Source organism: Ornithorhynchus anatinus, chromosome 1 (assembly GCF_004115215.2).
Source record: "Ornithorhynchus anatinus isolate Pmale09 chromosome 1, mOrnAna1.pri.v4, whole genome shotgun sequence".
In the NCBI taxonomy this organism is placed as follows: domain Eukaryota; kingdom Metazoa; phylum Chordata; class Mammalia; order Monotremata; family Ornithorhynchidae; genus Ornithorhynchus; species Ornithorhynchus anatinus.
The window spans coordinates 172,726,845-172,748,234 of NC_041728.1; the positions used below are offsets into that span (position 1 = coordinate 172,726,845).

General features: G+C 45.5%; 1 protein-coding gene across 2 annotated transcripts in view; it reads right to left on the minus strand.

Annotated features, from left to right (window-relative positions):
* The window catches only part of EPB41L5 (erythrocyte membrane protein band 4.1 like 5), a 165,602-nt gene that overhangs the window by 41,470 nt on the left and 102,742 nt on the right, over positions 1-21,390 (minus strand). For both annotated transcript variants that reach the window (XM_029065634.1, XM_029065626.1), the window contains exons 17-18: positions 3,046-3,209; positions 322-419 (exon numbers count right to left, since the gene is read on the minus strand). In XM_029065634.1, coding sequence (XP_028921467.1) covers positions 322-419; positions 3,046-3,209 — 262 coding nt within the window. The remainder of the gene's footprint in view (positions 1-321; positions 420-3,045; positions 3,210-21,390) is intronic.

Below are 21,390 nucleotides of genomic sequence, written 5' to 3' on the forward strand. Positions count from 1 at the left end.
GGCACATTCCAAGACTTCTGGAGTCTCAAAACAATAATTCTTGAGGCAACAACACTCTCTGTGGTTCACTTCAGCTTCTTTCCCTCTCCTCCCCCTCCATGGCTGCTGAAAGGTGATCTGCTTCTTCTATAAAATTTGACTCGGGCTTCGAGAACGCTTCCAGCAGCATAGAGAGAAGTGGCCCGTGAGAGAGGGAGAAGCAGGGCTTGCTTCAAGTCAGTCAATCGTATTTATTGAACGCTTGCTGTGTGCAGAGCACTGTACTAAGCCTTTTGGAGGCTACAGTATGACAATATAACAGGGAGGGAGCAATCCCAGTACCTGTTTGTTGACGTTCACGTTGACATCGGGACGTGGGGCTGGCGAGAAACTGTTTTCAGTCTCGAGGAGTTTCAGTTTCACCGACGAGTCCTCGAAGCCTGGAAAGAGAGAGAGGGGGACAACAGGGTGCCATCTGTCAGTCTCACGGTCACAGTGAAATGAGCTTGTGCCTCAAACTGCTCCTGGCCATAATAATAAATAATAATAATAACCATCATATAATAATATATTGGAATATATTACATTATGATGTATTTTTTCCACTGCGTTTATTATTATCATTATGGTATTTGTTAAGCACAGTGAAATGAGCTGGGGGTTTCAACTGCTCTTGGCCATCATAATAATAATTTTTATATTAGTAGGTAAGACACTCTCTACCCTACATGGGGCTCACAGTTTAGGAGAGAGAAGGGCATTTTATCCCCCTTTTACAGGAGAGGAAACAGAGGCGCCAAGCGACTAAGAGACTTGTCCGAGGTCCCCTGGCAGGTATAGTGGCAGAACTTATCTTCCCATTGTGCTTTGGGCTTGATTTACCCAACCCAAATCCCTTGCTCAAGCCATTCTCATTCCCTAGAATCCTTCTACCTCCAAATCCACCAGATTGTGGCTCTTCCCATCTGCAAAGCCCTTCCGACATTCCCCCTCCTCCTCCAGAAGGCTTCTCCGATTCATTTTTCTCTTCATTAGTCATATGATCCCAATGATCACTTGAACCCTGATGAGTTCACAACCACTAGCAGAACTTTAGCACATGTTGATGTGTACATTTGTACACTTGATTATTTAAAGAGTCTTGCCATTCTCTTTTTTTCTGTTATATAAATTATCAACCATTAGATCGTAAGCTCCTTGAGGTATTATGTTTTCTTTCTATATTGCACTCTCCCAAGTACGTACATGTACACATAATGATAATAATAATAATGGTATTTGTTAAGCACTTGCTATGTGCCAGGCACTGTACTAAGCGCAGAGGTGGATACAAGCGAATCAAGTTGGACCCAGTTCCCATCCCACGTGGGGCTCGCAATCTCACTCCCCATTTTACAGATGAGGTAACTGAAGCTCAAAGAAGTGAAGTGTCTTGCCCAAGTTCACAGAGGAGACAAGTGGTGGAGACAGGATTAGAACTCATAACCTTCTAACTCCCAGGCCAATGCTCTTTCCACTATGCCACATTGCTTTTTCTGTGTTTTCCAAGAAAATGCTACTGAGAGTGAAAGGCCATAGGGTGTTGGGACCAAATAGGCCAATGCTACCAGCGCTGGGGACACACACAAAGACATCATCAGGGGTATTTATTGAGCGCTTACAATGTGCAGAGCACTGTACCGAGCACTTGGAAGGGTACCATGCAACAGAGTTGTCTGACATGTTCCCTGCTCACAACGAGTTTACAGTCTGGAGGTCCTGCAGGGAATGTGCCTTCCAACTCTGCTACACTGTACTCTTCCAAGAGCTTACTAAGGTGATCTGCGCACAGTAAGCATTCAATACCTACCACTGACTGACAGACTGCTGCCCCTAAAAGCACTCAGTACAGTGCTCAGCCCAGTGTACGTGCTTAATAATCAATCAGTGGTATTTATCAAGGGCTCACTGTGTGCCTACAAGGAGCTTACAGTCTACAGGGGGCTTACAGTCCACTGGACTTACTACTGCTAGTCCAAAGTCTAATCCTACATACTACTGATTGGTCAATTAGCAAGGCACCATTGTTACTAACTTAAAATGTCACAAGGAAAAAAAAGGTAATGGAGGAACCCGCTAGCATAGACCACCTCAGAAGAGACGGAATAAAGAGAAAAAGTACAATACTGCAGAGTTGGTAGCCACAATTCCTGCCCACAAAGAGCTTACAGTCTACCAGGCTTAATAGTGATAGTACCACTGAATACTAAGAGTGTTTTTTTTGGATTTTTTTTCAGTTTTTCTGTTTTTAAGGTACTTGTTAAGCAGGCACTGGACTAGGCACAGTACTAATGCTAGGGTCGATACGATGTTAATAGGATAGGACACAGTGCATATCCCACAAGGGGCTCACAGTCTTGTTTATGATTATATTGTACTATCCCAAGAGTTTAGTACAGTGCTTTGCATACAGCAAGCCTCAATAAATATGAATGAATGAATCCCCATTTTACAGATGAGGCAACTGAGGCCCAGAGAAGAAAAATGACTTGCCCGAGGTCACGCAGCAGACAAGTGGTGGAGCTAGAATTAGAACCCAGGTCCTTCTGACTCGCAGGCCCATGATCTAGCTATTAAGTTACACTGCTTCCCAGATTGGCTGATTGGCTTCAAAGGTGTCACTGTTACTAACTTATTTTAAAAAAAAAAGTCACAGAAGAACTCACCAGCAAAGCCCCCCCAGAGGGAGGACGAATAAAGAGAGATATTACCGTACAGTGGCCGGGGGAGTGTGTGCTAGGCACATGAGAAGCAGCATGGTGTAGTGGATAGATCACGGGCCTGGAAGTAAGAAAATCATGGATTCTGACCGGCTCCACCACTTGCTTGCTGTGTGACCTTGGACAAGTCACTTTGCTTCTCTGTGCCTGATACCTCATCTGTCAAATGGGGATTGAGACTGTGAGCCCCACATGGAACAGGGGCTGTGTCCAACCCGCTTTGCTTGTATCCACCCCAGGGCTTAGTGTACTGCCTAGCACATAGTAAGTGTTTAATAAATACCTTAATTACTATTATTATATTTACCATTGAGCTCCATTTTCTCAGCTTCGGGTTCCTTAAGTTCAGGGGATGTCTTGCCCACGCTGGCCTCCTCAACTCCCACAGCCATTCCAGGTACTCCTAGAGCATTTTCGCTGGGAATCTCCAAGAGTTCTTTGCTGTCTAGGAAGTCGCCAATCTGACGCATGCTGTAAAGGCAGGAAGCTTGTTTGAGAAGGAATTCATCTGGCTACACCAATTTCTTATCAGAACAATTCAGAGCATGACCACATTTCCTATTTTTCTGGTTCTCCGCAGAATTTAGAAGCATAAGGCTTATTTCAAACATATTCTCTCACTCTTCACTATTATATCTTCATCAATTTGTGATTCCAATCATCCACATTAGATGGTAAACCTCCAAGGGTAGGACTTACGTCCTTGCTGCTTTCCTTTGTTTTTGTTTTTTTAAAATGGTGCTAGTTATGCGCTTACTATGTGCCAGGCACTGTACTACAAGTTAATTTTCTAACATGTTCCTCCATCCGCAGCAGGTGCTGAAGAACTTCTGATGTTCCTGCTATTATTGAGATAGCTCGTATGGATGTTTTTCTAAGAACAAGGGTCATCAGGAAGATAATGGTGATAAAGTTCCTCAGAGTAAAGGAAAACCACTTTTAATTGGACACAAGCCCAGCACTCTGTTGTGTGTAAACAGAATCCAGATAAGATGGGTGAAAATGAAATTTTTTTAAAAGAAATTGAAGTTTTTAAAAGCTGCTCTACGGACATAAAAGCTGCACAGCACTGTTACTCAAAACTGTAACATTCCAAAGGGGTTGCACTAGGGCACAGACTAGTTAAAGGAGCCCAAAGAGACGGTCACAGACTAGTTAAAGGAGCCCAAAGAGACTTGGATTTCAAGTGGAACTCTTAAATTGACATAACCTCAAGCTGCTTTTGTGGCTCCACTGATAACATCCTTGGGGACCTCAGTAGTTGGAAATGAATGTACAGAAAGACCTGGCTACCTACCCAACTAGCCTTCAGTGCTTCTCTGAAAGTCTGCAAACGCCAAGACAAACCATTACCTCTCTCCAAGAGGGATGTCTCAAATTAAGTTTGGTGGAAGTAGAGTAGAAACTGTATAAGGAGAAGACTTGGAGATGAATGCAGAAAACAAGAACGTTCTTTTTGTCAGAAACCAGGATTGACAGACGCTTCCTACTAAGGCTTCCAAATGTTTTAATTATTTTGACTGAAAACAAATTTGCCTTGACACCGAGTAGGAAGTATCTTCAAAAGAACGGTTCACACCGTAGCCTAAAATACCAACCTGAGGAGTATTATAGCATACAGTGGCATTAGGATAGGCAGTCCCACTCCTCGACTTCTCACCTACCATATCCAACAGACCACCACTTTTCCCACCTCCAAAGTCCCCAAAATCACATCTTCTCCCAGAGGCCTTCCCCAACTAGATCCTCTTTCTCCAGTTAGCTGGCCCTTCTTCATCTTCTATGCACCTGCAAGGTGCATGGCAGAGTGGATAGAGCTGGGGGTCAGAAGGGCTTGGGTTCTAATCCCAGCTCCACCACTTGCCTGCTGTGTGGCCTTGGGCAAGTCACTTCTCTGGCCCTCAATTACCTCATCTGTAAAATAAGGATTAAGACTGTGAGCCTCAAGTGGGATAGGGACTGTGTCAAACCCGATTTGTTCATATCTACCCCAGCACTTGGTACAGTGCCTGGAACACAGTAAGCGCTTAAAAAATACCACAGTTCTTTCCTGCATTCCTTAAACATACAATCCTCATCCCACAACCAGCCCTTATGTACAATAGCCCTACGCCCTCCGATTCTCCCATCGGGACCTCATTTTAACATCTGTCTTCTGTCTCCCCATCTTGACTGTGAGCTCCTTTAGGGCAGGGAACGTGTTTACCGACTCTACTGTACTGTTCTCTCCCAGAGGCCTAGAACAGTGCTCGGCCCACAGTAAGTGCTAAATAAATATCACTGATTGATTGAGAAAACGGAGAGCTCCAGGGGTTGTTTCTAAAAATGGGTGAAACCCCACCCTTGTCTATCTCAGCGCCGACCCCTTTCCCATGTCCTCCCTCTAGCCTGGACGTTCTCTCCGTCCTTGTCCCACAGACAACCACTCTCCCCAACTTCAAAGCAGTGTGATGGTCACATCTACTCCAAGGGGCCCTCCCTGATTGAGCCTTTTATTCCTCAACTTCCTCTACCTTCTCTGCTGGCTATGCACTTGGATCTGTACCTTTCGGACACTTGCTATTCACCTCTCCCACAGCCCCATGGCACTTATACATATATCCATAATTGATTTAATTGTATCAATGTCTCTCCCTCTAGACTGTAAGCTCCATGCAGGGAGGTAACCTGTCTATCAACTCTGTTGTACTCTCCCAAGCTTAGTCCAGTGCTCTGCACGCAGTAAGCACTCAAGACATACCACTGATTGACTGATTGGTAGGACTTTCTGCTCTCCCGACTCCTCCTTCACCAAGCTGCTCGGACAGCTAGCTCTGAGTTCTGGGGAGAAGAGAAGTTTTGGCAGTCCCTCCAACCCCTGTCCAGGTCAAAGTTCTCCACGGAACCCAGCTGGGCCTGCACAACTCTCCAGTGGGCCACTAGCCACTCCATCAGAGCTGAGCAGATGGGCTAGTGTGCATTGGCCATTCTTTTTTTTTTAATGGTATTTGTTAAGCACTTACTATTTGCTGGACATTGTACTAAACACTGGGATAGATACAAAATAAGCAGGTTGGACAAAGTCCGTGTCCCACATGGGCCTCACAGCCTTAATCTCCATTTCACAGATGAGGGAACTGAGGGACAGAGAATAATAATAAAAATGATGGTATTTGTTAAGCGCTTACTATGTGCCAAGCACTGTTCTAAATGCTGGGGTAGTTACAAGGTAATCAGGTTGTCCCACATGGGGCTAATAGTCTTAATCCCCATTTTACAGATGAGGGAACTGAGGCCCAGAGGAGCAAAGTGACTTGCCCAAGGTCACGCAGCTGATAAGCGGCAGAGCCGGGATTAGAGCCCAAAACCCCTGACTCCCAAGCCTGTGCTCTTTCTGCTAAGCCACGCCGCTTCTCGTCAGGAGAAGTAAAGTGACTTGCCCAAGGTTGCAGAGAGGACAAGTGATATAGCTGGGATTAGAGCCCAGGTTCTTCTGACTCCCCGGACTGTGCTCTACCCTCTAGGCTATACGGTTTCTTGGTCTGTGCCAGGAAGTGTGCCTGGCAGAATACGGCTGGGCCCTTGAGTCTGGGCATTGGTTGAATCTCTGAGTAAAGGACTGTCCTGCTGATTACATTGTGCTCCGTGCTCACCTCGGTCTCGCCTATCCCGCCGTCGACCCCTGGGTCACGTCCTCCCGCGGTCCTGGAACGCCCTCCCTCCTCACCTCCGCCAAACTGATTCTCTTTCCCTCTTCAAAACCTTACTTAAAAATCACCTCCTCCAAGAGGCCTTCCCAGACTGAGCTCCTCTTCCCCCTCTACTCCCTCTGCCATCCCCCCTTTACCTCTCCGCAGCTAAAGCCTCATTTTCCCCTTTTCCCTCTGCTCCTCCACCTCTCCCTTCCCATCCCCACAGCACTGTACCCGTCCGCTCAACTATATATATTTTCGTTACCCTATTTATTTTGTTAATGAATTGTACATCGCCTTGATTCTATTTAGTTGCCATTGTTTTTACGAGATGTTCTTCCCCTTGACGCTGTTTAGTGCCATTGTTCTTGTCTGTCCGTCTCCCCCGATTAGACTGTAAGCCCGTCAAACGGCAGGGACTGTCTCTATCTGTTGCCGACTTGTTCATCCCAAGCGCATAGTACAGTGCTCTGCACATAGTAAGCGCTCAATAAATAGTATTGAATGAATGAATGAAAGTTAGGGTTCCAGCAATACAGGCAGTTTCCACAGGCAGGAGATTATAATAATAATTATGGTATTTGTTAAGCACTTACTATGTGCCATGCACTGTTCTAAGTGCTGGAGTAGATAATAATGTTGGTATTTGTTATGAGCTTACTATGTGCAGAGCACTGTTCTAAGCGCTGGAGCAGATACAGGGTAATCAGGTTGTCCCATGCGAGGCTCACAGTGTTTATCCCCATTTTACAGATGAGGGAACTGAGGCACAGAGAAGTTAAGTGACTTGCCCACAGTCACACAGCTGACAAGTGGCAGAGCTGGGATTCAAACCCATGACCTCTGACTCCCAAGCCCGGGCTCTTTCCACTGACCCACGCTGCTTCCCTGATACAAGGTAATCAGGTTAGACACAGTCCCGGTCCCACAAGGGCCCCCACTCTCAATCCCCATTTTACAAATGAGGTAACTGCAGCACACAGAGAAATTAAGTGACCTGCCCAAGGTCACAGAGCAGACAAGTGGCGGAGCTGCGATTAGAACCCCTGATTTTTGATTCCCAAGCCTGTGCTCTTGCCACTAGGTCATGCTGCTTAGGAGCTGGGGATTGTCTGGGATGAAGTTGGAGGGAAAGGAAAGAAGATTAGACTGCAAGCCTGTCAAACAACAGGGACTGTCTCTATCTGTTGCCGATTTGTTCATCCCAAGCGCTTAGTACAGTGCTCTGCACATAGTAAGCGCTCAACAAATACTATTGAATGAAAAGAGGTGATTTGGAATCAGTGGGGAAAGAGGGTGGATCCAGTTGGGGCCATGCTGAGGGTTCTGACACCTCTAGCTCTAACTGAGCTCTGGCACCAAGCCAAATTTGGGTGGACTGGGACCAGACCTGTGCAGTAGCTCACTTCAGGAGCCAAGGGAAAAAATAATTGAGGCATAAAGAAGGTAAGTGACTCAATCAACTGTATTTACTGAATGCTTACTGTGCGCAGGACGCAGTACTAACTACTTGGGAGAGAACACCACAGTAATATACCAGACACATTCTCTGCCCATAATGGGCTTACAGTCTAGAGGGAGAGACAGATATTAATATAAATAAATGCATTACGGATATGTTCATAAGAGCAGTGGGGCTGGGGGGACAAGAATAAAGGGAGAAAGCCAGGGAGACGCACAAGGAAGTGGGAGAAAAGAAAATGAGAGCTTAGGAAGGTTTCTTGGAGATGTGCCTTCCACAAGACTTTGAAGATGGGGAGAGTAATTTTCTGTTAGATATGGGGTGGGGGGGGGTGTGGGGAGGGAGGCATTCTAGGCCAGAGGCAGAACATTGGCGAGAGGTCGTCCGTGAGATTGACGCCATCAAGATACACTGAATAGGTTGGCATTAGAGGAGTGAAATGTACACGCTAGGCTGCAGTAGGAGAGCAGCGAGGTGAGATTGGGGTAGGGGAGGCAGATGATGGAGTGCTTTAAAGCTGAGGTTAAGAAGTTTCTGTTTGATTTGGAGGTGGGTGGGCAACCAACGGAGGTACTTGAGGAGTGTGGAAACATGGACTGAATGGTTTTGTAGACAAATGATCTGGGCAGCAGAGTGAAGTATGGACTGGAGTGGGGAGAGACAGAAGGCAGAGAGGTCAGCAAGGAAGCTGATGCAGTAATCAGGGTGGGATAGGATAAATGCTTGGATTACCTTGGTAACTTTTTGGATGGAGAAGAAAGGGTGGACTTTAGCAATGTTGTGAAGGTTGAACCTCTAAGATTTAGTGAGAGAATAAATATGTTGGTTGAATGAGCAAAGAGTCAAGGGCATAGGGCTCAGGTCTTAATTCCGTCCGATAATTACTTTCCCTCCCTTCAAAGCCTTAGGAGGCACATCTCCTCCAAAAGGCATTCCCAGATGAAGCCCCACTTTTCCTCATCTCCCACACCTTTCTGCATCACCCTGACTTGCTCCAGTTGCTCTCCCCCTAACCCCCCGCTCCGAGCCCCTAGCATTTACGTACATATCCATAATTTTATTTATTTGTATTGATATCTGTCTTTCCCCCTCTAGACTGTGAGCTCATTGTGGGCAGGGAATGTGCCGTGCACACAGTAAGCACTCGGTAAATTCATTCATTCATTCAATAGTATTTATTGAGCACTTACTGTGTGCAGAGCACTGTATTAAGCACTTGGAATGTACAATTTGGCAACAGATAGAGAATCCCTGCCAAGCAATGGGCTCACAGTCTTGCCATTGATTGATTGAAATATCTAACAGAAATCAAGGTAATCAAACCAGAAAGGGGTGTATGTCTCATTGTCAGTGGAGAGCTTATGATGAAATCCTACTTAGGTCATTGTTTCAGAAGTAGACAGAGAGACTGCAAAATTTTCCAAGTGAAAGGGGAAAGGAAGGATAACCTGTAATGTTTCCAAAGGGTGACTTGGGAGAGGTAATGGAATAATTCATTGTGGGCAGGGAATGTGTCTGTTTTTGTAAAGTACTCTCCCAAGCACTTAGTATAGTGCTTTGCACACAATAAGTGCTCAATAAATGCGATTGAATGAATAATTGATCTAAAGATGAGATGGGACTCAAATTTTATTTCTCTCCATTTTGTAATTATCCACAAACTGATATTCCATGATTCAAGGGTGTTCAAACTAGAAGATAACGTCGTGATTTATTATATGTTTCAATCCACCAGCATGGCCTAGTGGATAGATCATGGGTCTGGGAGTCGGGAGGACCTCGGTTCTAATCCCAACTCGGCCACTTGTCTGCTGTGTGATCTTGGGCAAGTCACTTCACTTTTCTGGACCTCAGTGACCTCATCTGTAAAATGGGGGGATAATAATAATAATTATGAATAATTATGGTACTTGTTAAGCATTTACTCTGTGCCAAGCACCATTCTAAATGCTAGGATAGATATAGGTTAATCAGGCTGGACACTGTTCCTGTCCACATGGGGCTCACACTCTTAATCCCCATTTTATAGAAATGATGAGGTAAAGATGTAATTTAGACTGTGAGCCCCTTGTGGGACTTGGACTGTGTCCAACCTGAATAGCTTGTATCTACTGCAGCACTTAGTACAGTGCCTAGCACAGAGTAAGTGCTTAATAAATACCACTCAGTATTATTAGCATTATTATTACCCAGTGTGTATGCCGTAGGTACCTTCTCTGACATGCTGTTGACAACTTTACGTAAGATCTTAGCTCACATTCCTCACTTTTAGCTCCATAATTTTTCAGAAACTGTTTCTTTGAGTATGGGGACTCTAGAGAGATTTTTTAAGAAGAAAATGGACTATTCCAATTCTTTTCACCAAGAAACACACTTGAATCAGCTCAATAGATAGTGCATCTATGGACAGGAGGTGAAAGGGAGAGAACAAGAAAGGGAGAGAACAAGACAAGGCAAAGTCTTAAACAGGACACGAAACATTTGCAAGTCTATAGCTCACACAAAGATGCCTCAATCGTTCAGGGAGAACAAAGGAAAATGGCAATTACCACTCCTATCATAACGAGGGCTGGGAAACCATTCCTTGAGGGGATTACAGATGTTATCGTTTAGTTTGGCCAGAAGCTAAATACCTCACTCAACCCCGAAAAGTCACAGCAGAATGCAGTCTCTGCTGGATACAGCCCTCCTGAGGTTTTCCTTAGCAAACATGTAAATTGTCAGAATAATTCCCAAAGACCCATGTAAGATCATTCTGATAAAAACCCCTACTCACCTTCCCTTCTGGGTTGCCTCTAGACTTGGATCTGTACTCTGTAAGTCAATCGATCGATTACTGTGTGCAGAGCACTCTACTAAGCGCTTGGGAGAGCCCAACAAAATGCTTTATCAGTCACATTCCCTGCCCATGACGGGCTTGGCATTCAGCGCCACAGCACTTACGTACACATTTATAATTTATTTTAATATTCATCTCTCCCCTCTAGACTGTGAGCTCCTGGTGGGTTGGGAGCATGCCTACTAATCCTGTTGGATTGTAACACTAATAATAATAGATATTTGTTAAGTACTTACTATGTGCCAGGCTCTGACCTAAGCACTGGGGTGGATACAAGCAAATCGGATTGGACACAGTCCCTTTCTCATGTGGGGCTCCCAGTCTAGATCCCCATTTTACAGATGAGGTAACTTTGAAACAGAGTTGCTACTTGCCCCAGGTCACACAGCAGGTAAATGGCAGATCTGGGATTAGAACCCAGGTCCTTCTGACTCCCAGACCCATGCTCTATCCACTATGCCAGGCTGCTTCCAGCTTGTACTCTCCCATGGGCTTAGTCCAGAGCTCTGGTAAGTACCACCACTGACTGATGGTGGTAGCCAGGAAGCAGCGTTTGAATTATTGGGAGCTGTGAGTTGCTTGTCCTACTCTGTTAGTGGGGTGAGCTCAGAAGTCTCTACAAATGCCTTTTTCCCCTCTGCTCTCAAACATCTACTTTGCTCCTCTAGTGCTACACTTCTCACCAGACCCCTTGCCCATGTCCATAGGGAAGCAGCGTGGCTCAGTGGAAAGGGCCCGGGCTTGGGAGTCAGAGGTCTATGAGTTCGAATCCCGGCTCTGCCACTTGTCAGCTGTGTGACTGTGGGCAAGTCACTTCACTTCTCTGTGCCTCAGTGACCTCATCTGTATAATGGGGATTAACTGTGCGCCTCACGTGGGACAACCTGATTTCCCCGTGTCTACCCCAGCGCTTAGAACAGTGCTCTGCACAGAGTAAGCGCTTAACAAATACCAACATTATTATTACTATGTCCTGCTTCTGGCCTGGAACACCCTCCCTCCTCAAATCCAACAGACAATTATTGCCCCCCCCCTCAAAGCCTTATTGAAGGCAAACCTCCTCCAAGAGGCCTTCCCTGACTAAGCCCCACTTTTCCTCATCTCCCAGTCCCTTCTACATCGCCCTGACTTGCTCCCTTTGCTCTTCCCCCGACCCTAGGCCCACAGATATATATATATCTGTCATTTTATTTATTTTTATTGACATCTGTCTCCCCACTTCTAGACTGTGAGCTCATTGTGGGTAGGGAATGTCACGATTTATTGTTGTATTGTACTTTTCCAAGTGCTTAGTACAGTGCTCTGCACATGGTAAGCACTTAATAATTACAACTGAATGAATCCCTCTTGACTGTATGCTCCTTGTGAGCAGGGAGAGTGTCTGTTTCGGCCACTTGTCTGCTATGTGACCTTGGGTAAATCACTTACCTTCTTTGTGCCTCAGTTACCTCATCTGTCAAATAGGGATTAAGACTGTGAGCCTCTTGGGGCTGGTATCTTCTCCTGCCTTCAGGACATCTACACCTGGATGTCCTCCTGCCATCTAAAACTCAATATGACCAAGACTGAGCTCCTTATCTTCCCTCCCAAGCCCTGTCCTCTCCCTTGACTTCCCTGTCACTGTGGACGGCACTACCATCCTTCCCGACTCACAGACCCGCAACCTTGGTGTCATCCTTGACTCTGCTCTCTCATTTACCCCACATATCCAGTCCATCACCAAAACCTGCTGCTCTCACCTTCACAATAACACCAAAATCCACCCTTTCCTCTCCATCCAAACTGCTACCTTGCTGGCCCAAGCCCTCATATCTCGACTGGATTATTGTCGCCTCCTCTCGGATCTCCCTTCCTCCTGTCTCTCCCGGCTCCAGTCTATTCTTCTTCATTCCGCTGCCCAGATCATCTTTCTACAGAAACGGTCTGGGCATGTCACTCCCCTCCTCAAAAACCTCCAGTGGTTGCCTATCAACCTCCACACAAAACAAAAACTCTTCAGTCTTGGCTTCAAAGGTCTCCATCACCTTGCCCCTTCCTACCTCATCTCCTTTCTCTCCTCTTACAGCCCAGCCCACACACTCTGCTCCTCTGCCGCTCACCTCCTCACTGTGCCTCATTCTCACCTGCCAGCCGGACCCCTGGGCAACGTCTTCCCACTGTCCCGGCATGCCCTCCCTCCTCGTATCCACCAAACTAACTCTCTTCCCCTCTTCAAAGCCCTACTGAGAGCTCACCTCCTCTAGGACGCCTTCCCAGACTGAGCCCTCCCTTTCCCTCTGCTCCTCCTCCCTCCCCATTCCTTAATAATGTTGGTATTTGTTAAGTGCTTACTATGTGCAGAGCACTGTTCTAAGCGCTAGAGTAGATGCAGGGGAATCAGGTTGTCCCACGTGGGGCTCTCAGTCTTAATCCCCATTTTACAGATGAGGTAACTGAGGCACAGAGAAGTTAAGTGACTTGCCTACAGTCACACAGCTGACAAGTGGCAGAGCTGGGCTTTGAACTCATGACCTCTGACTCCAAAGCCGGTGCTCTTTCCACTGAGCCACGCTACTTCCTTCTCCCACCCTCTGCTCTTCCCCCTTCCTACAGCACGTGTGCATATTTGTATATGTTATTTATTACTCTATTTTGTTAATGAGGTGAATAGATCTATGATTCTATTTATCTTAATGATATTGACACCAGACTACTTGTTTTGTTTTGTTGTCTGTCTCCCCCGTTTAGACTGTGAGCCCGTTGTTGAGCAAGGATTGTCTCTATCTGTTGCCGAACTGTACATTCCAAATGCTTAATACAGTGCTCGGCACATAGTAAGTGCTCAATAAATTTGATCGAATGAATGAATGACAGGGACTATGTCCAACCCTGTTTTCTTGTATCTAACAGAGTGACTGGCGCTAACAGATATCACAGTTACTCTCCCAAGTGCTTAGTACAGTGCTCTGTACATAGCCAGCAGTCTTTGCCGACAGCTCCTTACCCTCTGCTCTCCAGCACTCCCAGGTCTCCCTCTAGTCTGGCCTGCGAGTCATAAGGTCATGGGTTCTAATTCCGGTTCCTCATTGTGGTATTTGTTAAGCACTTATTATATGCTAGGCACTGCCCTAAGCACTGGAATGGATACACTCCTCTGCCGCCCACCTCCTCGCCGTCCCTCGGTCTCGCCTTTTTCGCCATTGACCCCTGGGCCACGTCCTCCCGCGGTCCTGGAATGCCCTCCCTCCTCAACTCCGCCAAACTAATTCTCTTACCCTCTTCAAATCCCTACTTAAAGCTCACCTCCTCCAAGAGGCCTTCCCAGACTGAGCTCCCCTTTTCCCTCTACTCCCTCTATCCCCCCTTCACCTCTCCGCAGCTAAACCCTCTTCTCCCCCCTTTCCCTCTGCTCCTCACCCTCTCCCGTCCCATACCCTCAGGACTGTGCTCGTCCACTCAACTATATATATCTTCATCACCCTATTTATTTTAATGAGATGTACCTCACCCTGAGGTATTTATTTATTTATTTATTATTATGAGGTATTTTATTATTTATTTGCTATTGTTTTAATGAGATGTTCTTCCCCTCGACTCTATTTATTGCCATTGTTCTTGTCTGGCTGTCTCCCCCGATTAGACTGTAAGCCCGTCAAAGGGCAGGGACTGTCTCTATCTGTTGCCGATTTGTACATTCCAAGCGCTTAGTACAGTCTTCTGCACATAGTAAGTGCTCAATAAATACTACTGAATGAATGAATGAAAGCGCTGGGGTAGACACAACTTAATCAGGATGGACACAGTCCATGTCCAACATGGAGCTCACAGACTTGATCCCCATTTTCCAGATGAGGAAACTGAGGCACAGAGAAGTGAAGTGACTTGCCCCAGGTTACGGAGCAGACAAGCGGCAGAGTGAGGATTAGAACCCAGGTCCTTCTGATTTCCAGACCCATGCTCTATCCACTAGCCTGTGCTGCTTCTCTATTATTCTCTCTTGGTTCTCTTCCTCTCCCTGTCAGCCCCTTCTCAGTTTCCTTTCTTGTCTCTTCATCCTCACTTCACCCTTCAGCTACTGGAGTCTCACAATGGTCAATTCCCAGGATTTTAGCTCCCACAGCTATAAAGCCTCCTAAATCCCCATCTCCACCCAGGCCTCTCACCATCTTGGCAACTTGACAACTGAGAAGCAGCGTGGTTCAGTGAAAAGAGCACGGGCTTGGGAGTCAGGTCATGGGTTCGAATCCCCGCTCTGCCACTTGTCAACTGTGTGACTGTGGGCAAGTCACTTAACTTCTCTGGGCCTTAGTTACCTCATCTGTAAAATGGGGGTTACGACTGTGAGCTTCATGTGGGACAACCTAATTACCCTGTATCTACCCCAGCACTTAGAACAGTGCTCGGCACATAGTAAGCGCTTAACAAGTACAACATTATTATTATTATTTTTATCTCTTCCTGACTGGCAACTTTCCCTTGAATGACTCACCTTGAACTTAATAAGCCAAATCCCTTATCTTTCCTCTTAAACTTTATCCTATTCCTAACTTTTGCCCTCACTGTTGACACTGTCACCATTTTTACAAACTGTTTTGGATTTAACCTGTCCAAAACAGAATTCCTCATCTTCCCACCCAAACCCTGCCTTTCCCCTGCCTTTCCCATCACTGTAGATGGCACTACCAACCTCCCTGTCTCACAAGCCTGTAACTTTAGCATAATCTTCCCTCAGTCACCTTGCCTCCTCCTACCTCATCTCACTGCTTTTCCAGCTCGCATACTTCATTCCTCTAATGCCAACCTGTACCTCCATTTCTACTTCACCGCCAACCTCTCGTCCACAGCCTGCCTCTGTCCTGGAACTCCCTCCCTCTTCATCTGACGATCACTCTTCCCACCTTTCAGGCCTAGTAAAAGTACTTCTCCTGCAAGAGGCCTTCCCCGACTAAAGTCCTCATTTCCTCTTCCACTCTTCTCTGTCACCCTTGCACTTAGATTTGCACTCTTTATTCTCTCCCTCAACCCCACAGAACTCATGTGCATATCCATAATTTATTTATATTAATTTCTGTTTTCCGTTCTAGATGAAGCATGGCCTAATGGTAAAAACATGGGCCTGAGAGTTAAAGGACCTGGGTTCTAATCCCAGCTCCACCACTTGAATGTTATGTGACATTGGGCAAGTGGCTCAAATTTGTCATACACACACACCAGAGTCCAATGTGCAAATGACTAACAAGGCCTGTGAGCTCGCTGTAGGCAGGGAATGTATCTGTTATATTATTGTATTGTACTCTCCCAAGTGTTTAGTACAGCGCTCTGCACACAGTAAGTGCTCAAAAAATACGATTGAATGAATGTGCCTCTATTACCTCATCTATACCTCATCTAATCATCTATTAGCTCACCTCCTCCCGGAGGCCTTCCCAGACTAAGCCCCCCTTTTCCTCTGCTCCTCCTCCCCTTCCCATCGCCCCGACTCCCTCCCTCTGCTCTACTCTCCCTCCCCACAGCACTTGTGTATATATGTACATATTTATTTTATTAAGGATGTGAATATATCTATAATTCTACTTATATTGATTCTATTGATGCCTGTTTACTTGCTTTGTTTTGTTTTATTGTCTGTCGCCTACTTCTAGACTGTGAGCCTGTTGTTGGGTAGGGACTGTCTCCATTTGTTGCTGAATTGTACTTTCCAAGTGCTTAGTACAGTGCTCTGCACACAGTAAGTGCTCAGTAAATTCGACTGATTGAATGATTATGGAATGTGTCCAACCTGATTAGTTTTAATCTACCTTAGCGCTTAGTACGGTGGCTGGCATCAAGTAAGTGTTCAGTAAATATTACTGAGTGACGAGCAACAGGAGCAGAAGGCCTTGTGGATGGGGCACAGGTCTGGGAGTCAGAAGGACCTGAGTTCTAATTCCAACTCTGCCACTTGTCCGGATTGTAAAATTGTTGTGGATGGGGAATGTGTCTGTTTATTGTTATATTGTACTATCCCAAGCGCTTTGTACAGTTCCCTGCACACACTAAGCATTCAATAAATACGACTAACTGCTGCATGACCTTGGGCAAATCACTTCATTTCTCTGGGCCTCAGTGATCTCATTGGTAAAATGGAGGTTAAGACTTAGAGCCCCATGTTAGATGGGGATTGTGTCCAAACCAATTCACTGTATTGACCGTACCTCAATCTCATCTATCTCGCCACCAACCCCCTCGTCCATGTTCTGCCTCTGGCCTGAAATGTCCTCCCTCCTCATATCAGACAGATAATTGCTCTCTCCCACTTCAAAGCCTTATTAATTATGGTATTTGTTAAGCACTTACTATGTTCCAGGTACTGTACTAAGTGCTGGGATGAGAAGCAGCATGGCGCAGTGGAAAGAGCACGGGCTTTGGAGTCAGGGCTCATGAGTTCGAATCCCAGCTCTGCCACTTGTCAGCTGTGTGACTGTGGGCAAGTCACTTAACTTCTCTGTGCCTCAGTTCCCTCATCTGTAAAATGGGGATTAAGACTGTGAGCTCCACGTGGGACAACCTGATTCCCCTGTGTCTACCCCAGCGCTTAGAACAGTGCTCTGCACATAGTAAGCGCTTAACAAATACCAACATTATTATTACAAGCAAATCAGGTTGGATACAGTCCCTCTCCCCCAGGGGCTCAGTCTTTAGCCCCATTTTACAGATGAGATAACTGAGGTCCAGAGAAGTGAAGTGAATTGCCCAAGGTCACCCAGCAGACAAGTGGGGGAGCCAGAATTAGAACTCACGAGCTTCTGACTCCCAAGCCTGAGCTCTATCCACTACGCCAGGCTGCTTCTCAATTACTGAAGGCACATCTCTTCCAAGAAGCCCTCCCTGACTAAGCTCTCCTCTCCTCCCATTCCCTTGTGTGTTGCCCTGACTTGCTCTCTTCATTCATCCTCTCTGCCTCCCCCACAGCACATATGTACAAATTGTAATTTTATTTTATTTATATTAATGTCTATCTCCCCCTATACACTGTGAGCTCGTTATAGGCAGGGAATGTGTTTGTTTGTTGTTGTCCTGTACTCTCCCGAGAACTTAGTACAGTGTTTTACACACAATAAGTGTTCAATAAATTCAATTCAATGAATTGAATGAATGATTTGCTTGTATTCATTCATTCAATCGTATTTATTGAGTGCTTACAGTGTGCAGAGCACTGTACTAAGCTCTTGCAAAGTACAATTTGGCAACAGATAGAGGCGATCCCTACCCAAAAATTGGCCCAGCACTTAATACGGCCCCTGGCACATAGTAAGTGCCTAACAAATACCACAGTTATTATTAAATGTTAACTTCGTACGTTTTTGCCACATTTAAAAATACTACTTAATTTTCTCCCTTTTCATGGTATTTAATAGAAAGTACAATTCGGCAACAGAGACAATTCCTACCCAACAGCTGGCTCACAGACTACAAGTCATAATGTAAATTCAGGTGCAGAGGGTTTGTGTATTAGGAAAACTTTCCCCACTGTCCAACTACAAATTGCCAGAAACTCCATTTCTTAATCAGAAAAAATCAGATGAACGTTACTTGTTTTTTATTTCTTCCTGCCCATAAATTCTTATTTTAAGAGACAATCCAAATACTCTTTCTCCTTTCTTTCTTTCTCCTCTCTCCATTATTTTATTAATGTCTGTCTCCCCATTTTCATTCATTCATTCAATTGTATTTATTGAGCTCTTACTGTGTGCAAAGCACTGCACTAAGCGCTTGGGAGAGTACAACAGTAAACAGACACATTTCCTGCCCACAACAAGCTTAAAGTCTTAACAGTAAATTCGTTGTGGGTAGGGAATGTGTTTGCTAACTCTTCGTATTGCACTCTTCCAAATGCATAGTACAGTGCTCTGCACTTAATAAGCACTCAGTAAATACCACTGGTTGATTGATTGATTGATGAGACTTTTCAGTAAAAGGACAATAAGCCCTTAAAGTGCTTAAATTACAACAGAGACAGAGATTTGGAAAACACAGGCATTGTCGGAGCCAAAGAGAGAAAGGAACTTGTCCAAGAAGAGACAGCAAATCCGAAAAGGATCCTCATTTAGAAGTCAGACTTTTCAGCAGGCAGATAACACAGGAGCCCCAAATCAATCTCAATCACATTCTCTCTCTCTCCCTTCCCCTTTCCCTTCACACAAACACATACATTCCTCACGACCCATGTGGCAAAGAAGTGTGAACACCTCTTCAGTCCTTGGTAAGTATATGCAAACTAACTTTGCATTTTTTTAATCAACTGAGTTTCCAAGCCCCCAACACAGAGGGTGCAAAACAAATTTGAACATCCTACTGTGATTGTTTTCAAACCTAATCTTCAGTGGCCAATGTTCAGAATACACGGTGGACTTTTAAACCGAGTGGTGCAACCACATTCCAGGATTGGAGAGAGAGGAATGAATGCTGCTCGAGAGCCTCCGTTAAGTATTCTGTTGCCACGTCCAGAGTTGGAATGCTGAGATGAACGGAAGCAGCATGGCCTAGTGGATAGAGCACGGGCCTCGGAGTCAGAGGATCTGGATTCTAATCCTGGCTCTTGTCACTTGTCTGCTGGGTGTACCTTGGGAAAGTCACTTAACTTCTCTGACCTTCAGCTGCCTCAGCAATAAAATGGGGATTAAGAACATGAGCCCCATGTGGGGCATGGACTGGGTCCAACCCCATTAGCTTGTCTGCTTTGGGACAAGCCACTTAACTTCTCTGTGCCTCAGTTTTCTCAAATCTAAAATGGGGATTCAAAACCTGATATACCTGCTCTCCATCCTACTTAGGGATATTATTCTCCCTAAGGGAGAATTAGGGATAAATTCTCCATTAGGGAGAAATGGAGTGTATTCCATTTACAATAAAGCCCCTTGGTTTAGTGGAAACAGCCCGGGTTTGGGAATCAGAGGATGTGGGTTCAGCTGTTTATTCATTTCTATTCATGTTGGTCTCCCCTTCTAGACTGAAAGCTCGTTGTGGGCCGGGAATGTGTCTATTTATTGTTGTACTGTACTCTCCCAAGCCCTTAATACAGTGCTCGGCACACAGAAACTGCTTAAAAAATACAATTGAATAAATGAAAGTCTGGCATCTAGAGCCTGGTCCCTTGGTATTTTTAACATAGAGACTGGAGATCATAGACAACTATCTGAGAAAATGTTGGTGTGCCTTTTTTTAAAAAATGGTATTTGGTAAGCACTTACTATGTGCCAGGCACTGGACTAAGTGCTAGAGTAGATACAAGATAATCAGGTTGGACATGGTCCATGTACCTCAGGGGACTCACAGTCTTGGCATTATCCTCAACTCACCTCTCTCATTTAACCCAACATATTCAATCTGTCTCCAAATCATGTTGGTTCACAACACTGCTAAAATCCACCTTTTCTTCTTCATCCCAACTGTTAGAGAAGCAGCGTGGCATAGTGGGAAAAGCCCAGGCTTGGGAGTCAGAGGTTCTAATCCTGGCTCTGATGCTTGTCAGCTGTGTGACTTTGGGCAAGTCACTTAACTTCTCTGGACCTCAGTTACCTCATCTGTAAAATGGGGATCAAGACTGTGAGGCCCATGTGGGACAAACTGATTACCTTGTATCTACCCCAATACTTAGAACAGTGCTTGGCACATAGTAGGTGCTTAACAAATACATAATTATTATTATTATTTACTCAAGCACTTCTCCTACCCCACCCTGATTACTGAATCAGCCTCCTTGTTGAACCCTCTGTCTCCTGTGTCTCTCCTCTCCATTCCACACTTCACTCTGCTGCCTGGATCATTTTCCACAAAACCGTTCAGCCCATGTTTCCCATCTCAAGAATCTCCAGTGGTTGCCCATCCACCTCTGCACCTCTGCAGTCTCTACAAGAATAATAATAATGATTATAGTATTTATTAAGTGCTTACTATATGCCAGGTACTGCAGTAAGTGCTGGGGTGGATATAAGCAAATTGGGTTGAGGCCCCACACAGGGCTCACAATCTTGATCCCCATTTTACAGAGGAGAGAACTGAGGCCCAGAGAAGTTAAGTGACTTGCCCAAGGTCACACAGCAAATGGTGGACCCGGGATTAGAACCCACTTTCTCTGACTCCCAAGCCCCGTGCTCTTTCCACTTAGCCACACTGCTCTATCTTAATCTTACCTCTCTGATGCCGTACTACAACTCAGCCCACACCCTTTGCTCCTCTGACGCCAACCTACTCACTGTGCCCCATTCTCATCTGTCATACCACTAACTCCTTGCCCATTTCCTGCCTCTGGCTTGGAACTCTCTCTCCCTTCATAACCGACAGATGACAAAATCTTAATTAAAGCACATCTCCTCCAAGAGGCCTCCCCTCATTTCCACTTCTCCCACTCCAGTGTGCGTTGCCCTTGCCCTTGAATTTGCAGCCTTTATTCAGCCCACCCTCAGTCCCACAGCACTTATATACATACCTGTATCTCGTTTATAATAATGTTGGTATTTGTTAAGCACTTACTATGTGCAGAGCACTGTTCTAAGTGCTGGGGTAGATACAGCGTAATCAGGTTGTCCCAAGTGAGGCTCACAGTTAATCCCCATTTTACAGATGAGGTAACTGAGGCACAGAGAAGGTAAGTGACTTGCCCACAGTCACACAGCTGACAAGTGGCAGAACGGGGATTTGAACCCATGACCTCTGACTCCC